Source organism: Nannospalax galili, unplaced genomic scaffold (genome assembly GCF_000622305.1).
Source record: "Nannospalax galili isolate Female #2095 unplaced genomic scaffold, S.galili_v1.0 C50055208, whole genome shotgun sequence".
In the NCBI taxonomy this organism is placed as follows: domain Eukaryota; kingdom Metazoa; phylum Chordata; class Mammalia; order Rodentia; family Spalacidae; genus Nannospalax; species Nannospalax galili.
The window spans coordinates 1-5,115 of record NW_008481641.1 but is presented as its reverse complement, the minus strand read 5'-3'; the positions used below and the strand labels follow the sequence as shown (position 1 = coordinate 5,115).

General features: G+C 53.3%; 1 protein-coding gene across 1 annotated transcript; it reads right to left on the bottom strand.

The window, feature by feature from the left end:
* Positions 1–106: 106 nt before the first annotated feature.
* LOC103728616 (transcription factor EB-like) lies at positions 107–891 on the bottom strand. Its single transcript, XM_029560378.1, has 2 exons — positions 472–891; positions 107–394 (listed from the first exon to the last, which is right to left on the bottom strand). The coding sequence occupies exons 1-2, from the start codon at positions 889–891 to the stop codon at positions 131–133; spliced, it is 684 nt and encodes a 227-aa protein (XP_029416238.1). The 3' UTR covers positions 107–130.
* Between the last annotated feature and the right edge of the window lie 4,224 nt (positions 892–5,115).

The window sequence follows — 5,115 nt, the reverse complement described above, 5'->3', positions numbered from 1 at the left end:
TGCAGGCAATACGCTCATACACATAAAATAAAAATAATAAATAAAATATTGTTTTAAAAAGACTGAAAAAAGAAGACTGGACTTTTGCAGTGTGCAGCCACTGGCATGAAGTCCCCCAGCACAGGTGGCCCTAACTCACCTCCTTCTCAGGGTTGGAGCTGATGTGCAGCATGGCCATGGGACTGTTGGGGGCACTGTTTCCAGTCGAGGTGGACAGCACATGTCCAGCCCGCACCCCAGGGGAAGCGGCTGGTGGGGGCTTTGGGGAGCCCTGGGCAGGGCTGATGTGGGCAGCAAACTTGTTCCCGTAGGTCTCTGACAGGTACTCCCGCACTTTCTGGTGCTGGGACTGCTGCAGGTGGTATGAAGTGGGGTTCTCCAGGTAGGACTGCACCTGGTAGGGGAGAGGGCAACAGTTCTAGTCTGGGCTGAGGCTGAGGAGCGGAGAGGTGGGGTGAGAGCCAAGCCTACCTTCAGCACCTCCCCGGGCACAGGTGGTGGTGACTGGAAATGGACCGGGGTGTTGATGGCTGGGGTTGGTGGTCCTCCCAGCTGCTGCTGCTGCTGCTGCTGCTGCTGCTGCTGTTGCTGCTGCATATAATGCATGACAGCCTGTTGCTGCATGCGCTCCCGCTGCTCCTCTTGCTGTGCCTGCTCCCGCATGAGCTGCATGCGCAGCCCAATGCGCGATGCCATGGTAGCAGCTGGTGTTGGCTCCCTGTGATCAAGAGGAGACAGACCCATGAAGCACTCATCTTTCTTATAGTCCTGGGGTTCAAACATGGCCTGGCACAAGCAGGATTGCTCCCACTGTGCATAAGAAGAAACTGGGTCCATAGAGAATGGATTTGACCAGGACCACTGAGTAAGCTGGCCCCCAAGCTGAGCCATGAGTCCAAGTTTCCTGATTTCTAGACCAGAACTGAAGATTCTCTCTTCTTCAACCTTTGCAGTTGGTTACCCTCAAAACCTGGAGCTAACCTGGACTCCACTCTGTCATATCTGCATCCTGACCATTTAAGATCTGGCCTGGGTGACATCCTCCTCAGCCGCCCCTCCCCAGCCCAGCCCTCACCACACCTCCTCTGAGGGCCTGAGGAGCCTCCCCATGCTCTACTTAAAGCTTTACCACCCTGTTAGTTCTGTCTCTTGCTCTCTGCCTACAACTTTTCATGGTTCCCAATTCACTCAGACTAAAATGGTCTGTTGCACCCTCATGGTCCCCTCTGATGTCACCCCTACACATGTATTCATGTATTCTCCCTAAAGTTCCATCTACCCTGGCCACACCTCCAGCCTCTGCAACTGCTCAAACACCACAGGCATGCTTCCACCTGGGGCCCTTTGCACTTGCTGTTCCCTCTACCTGGAATGCTCTTTCCCCAGATACCATCCTGGCTCACCCCTTCACCTCCTTTCTGAGACTCGAGTGTCACCTTACAGTGTGGGGGGGGGTGTCCAGGAACACTGTATTAAACTGTAAACTCTCAGTACTGCCCACCACACAGCCCTTCCGTCTTACTGTTTCTCTCTATCAGTTATCACCATCTAGAACACTGCATTGCTACTGTTATTACATTCAGCTGTCTGTCCCTTACTAGGAATGCAAGTCCCCCCAAGGGCAGGCATTTCAGTAGGTTTGTTTACTGCTGGACCTTCAACCTCTAGCCCTGGGATATGAGAGACACCAAGCCAATGTATGAAGACAATGGGTATTAGTCATGAACCAGGTACTGGGGATGCCTTCCTGAGTGCCTGGATTCTACAGTCTAGAAAAGAAAGGCACATCTATAGGCAGTTACAGCCCTGTACAGAAGAGCCACCTAAACCACTAGGAGCTTTGAGCTTGACCCACTGTGTGACAGGTGGTATTGAGGTCCCTAGGACTAGGTTGGAAGGTGGGAAGTGAAGAAAAACTGAATCCTGCACCTGGACCTGCTCTGTCCCTAGCTCACTGAGTAACACTGGCAAGTCCCGATCCCTCACTTGGGCCTCCATGTTCACAGGCACCAAATGAAAGAGTGGGACCCAGTGACTTCTCAGGGACGGATCAGGACTCTGAGAAGCCTGTGTATGAGTCCACGAGAGTACTAGTTGAGCAAGGGCTTTCCAACGGGGCTGACAGAGACTTGAATTCCGTTTTCTGATTCTTTGCTCTGTGACCTTGGACAAACCGCTTAATCTCTGGGAGCCTCAGTTTCCTCATCTGTAAACAGCTTCTACCTCTGGAGACGGGTGCGTGGTTTGTGCAGTGTGTGGTGCCTGGCAGGCTGAGTGCACAAGACATAGAAAATGCTAGATTGGCAGGGTCCATCCAGACTCTGCGTAGACCAGAGGCCAGAACTCTGACCACAAGCTCCAGACAAAAGGAAGCAGTGCTGGGCAGGAAAAGAGTCCAGCAAACATTCAGTGACAGCACACATTTGAGTGTTCTCTGGGTTGACACAGCTCCAAGCATCCACATCTTAGTCAGCCCGATGAAGTAGCCTGAGTTATCAGGGGAAACATAAAGAAGGGGAAACAGAGGCACAGGACAGGTAAGTGTTCTGTGGCAGGGACAGATTTGGGACCCCCATCCTAGCCAGACTAGCTGGGGAGGAGCCAGTGACATATAGGGCTGAGGGCAGGGGACTTATTCCCGGTTGACTTGGGGCCAAGAGTGGAGTCTAGACCATGGAACCCCAACCAGGGCTCCATCCACCATCCAAGTGGTTCCCTTATCAAATAAGAAGGCCCATCTATCCAATCTACCCACCAGTATGCAGTGTCTGCCATCTCATCTGCACCACTTACTCAGTAGGCCATGGATCAGTGAAGGCCTCCACAGCCCAGGGTAGGCAGGGCAGCCCCACCAGCACAGGCATGGACACCCCTACCTTCCCCCATTTCACAGCAACCAGCAGCTGCACACAGCCTCCACTCCCTCCTGCCACCCCTTCCCCAGTTTCTACAGAGAGGTTCCCCTATCTCCACACCCACACAGCACAACCCCCCCCCCCAATACACACTGGCCTACAGACCCTTGGCTTTAACCAGCTGCAGCCCCACCCAGAAGCCTGCAGCTTCTCCTCCAGGAACAATGTGACTTCAGTTGGCCAGTGGGGGCCAAGGGGCCTGGCCGTGCCAGCCTGCTCAGAGAGAGCTATGGAGAAGGAGGCTCTTGTTCCCTAGACAAAGGGCTGGCCTAGGGGGCTGGCTACATCAGGGATTGTGCTGGGCCTTGCTAGGCTTTGCTCTGGCTACATTGGCCTCACCTCTGTCTGTGAAATGGGTGCAGGGACTCTACTCCTTCCCTGGGAGTCTCCTGGCAGATGATGTGAATGGTGAGAGTTCACATGACAGCGATGAGTGTCAGTGGCCCCTGGAGACAGCAGGCAGAGGGACACTTCCCCACTCCCCAGTACCTTGGGGTCAGAGCTACTGTACCCAACATCCCTGAAGGAAAAGCTCCAGCCTCTCCCACCAGGCCTGGAAGAATAGGTGTGGGCCAAAGACAGGGACCTGAGGGACCCCGGGGTAGGGAGAAGAGACCCTTCATGCTCATAGGCCTCAGCCCCCTGCTGACTTTCCATGCTGAAGGGCCCCCAACAGCTTCCTCAGCCCTTTCTAGCCAGGAAGAATGAAGAGGAGGAATATGAGAAATCTAACTGTCCCTGCCCCTCCCTTCCACCTGTTCCTCCAAGCCTGGAAAACGGCCCACTGTGTGCAAACTCAGAAACATGGGACCTGCTGGGCCCTACTACAGGCACCAGAACAGAAGTCTCTCCATGCCCATAACCCAGGTACCACCTCCTTCTGAGAGAAAGGGTCTCCCTGCCTCTCCCATCTGCACTCCAGAACCCACCAGCTGCTTTTAGCTGCTTCTTGACCATGTTCTCAGCTGACTGTGCCTCAGCCCACAGCTTAGACACAGCTTAGTCATGATCAATGAGCTTGCCAGGCCCACAGACTGCCTGCGCTGGCTGGGTGTCCTGGAAAAGCTATGTAACCTCTCTGTGTCTAGCTTTCCTACCCTCTGGAAAATGGAACCAATGAAAATGTGTTCCTAGTGGCGCTATTGTGAGACTCCAGAGATACATGAATGTCTGGAACTTACCCTGCAAGCCCTTAAGCATTCAATAACTAGAGGAGAGGGTCCCTGTCACCTCTGGTCAGGGCCCCCCCCCAAGTCATTTACATCTGAGTATGAACAAGCTGGTCAGAGCCTTTCCTAAGGAAATGGGCAGGGATCATGATGGGAGGGGCAGAGAGCATCAGTGGAAAGTCTTGGGCCCAGGAAAGAAGATATAAAAGATATATTGTGGAGTTAAAAAGGAAATCTACAGAGTAGAATGTTCAGCATAAGACCACTTAGGCAGAAAAGGTGGGAAGGAGCAACACCAAATTACTCTGTAAGGAGAACATTATCACTATTGAGTTTTTCAGGGAGGAAACAGAGGCACAGAGAGGTGAAGTGCACAGCTGTTAGCAGTAGGAAGCGTGGTGGAGGCAACCCCCCAACTCTACTCCCTGGCACCTGAAGACTGGTCTCCTCTGGGGAGGGGTGGTGAGTGGGGACCTCTTTATATAGTTCTCTCCCCACTCACAAAGCGTTGAACTCATGCAGTGTGATTCTGTGTGGCTTGTGTGAGGCAGGCTGGCCTCAGGGGGGCTCCTGGCGGTCCAACCTGCTTCCAATGGTGTCTGAGGGGTCATCCCCAGGTCACCTTGCCCAGCCCAAGCCCTGCACTACTCAGGGCAATGGTTGTTAAGCCAGGTGAGGATCCTGGCAGGAGGGAGTCAGGGTCCAGCTCCAAACATCAACCTGTGGGGGGCACAATTTCCCTGTACTGCCTCCCAAACAGCTCTTAGCTGAGGCAGGTCCCCTCTGTTGTTTGTGGGGCCAGAACTGTCCTGGGGATATCGCCGGGAAGGGAGGAGAGCCCCTGCCTGCTGATTGGCCTCAGCCCCCTGCTGACTCTCCATGCAATGCACTGCTAAAAGCCTCCTTCTCCCCATCCCAACCGTGTTGTGTCTTTCTCTGTGTTTAAAAAAATAGTTTTTAAAAATATATATATTTATTATTTTTATTTTTTATGTATATGAGTGTTATGCCTGCATGTAGGTAAGTGCACC

What these genes read in the sequence shown, in the direction of transcription:
- LOC103728616 (XM_029560378.1), bottom strand. Translation starts at nt 891, where the DNA reads ATGGCTCAGCTTGGGGGCCAGCTTACTCAGTGGTCCTGGTCAAATCCA. An exon ending in TGCCCGGGGAGGTGCTGAAG is followed by an intron (nt 395 to 471) that starts GTAGGCTTGGCT and finishes CTCCCCTACCAG; the next exon opens with GTGCAGTCCTACCTGGAGAA.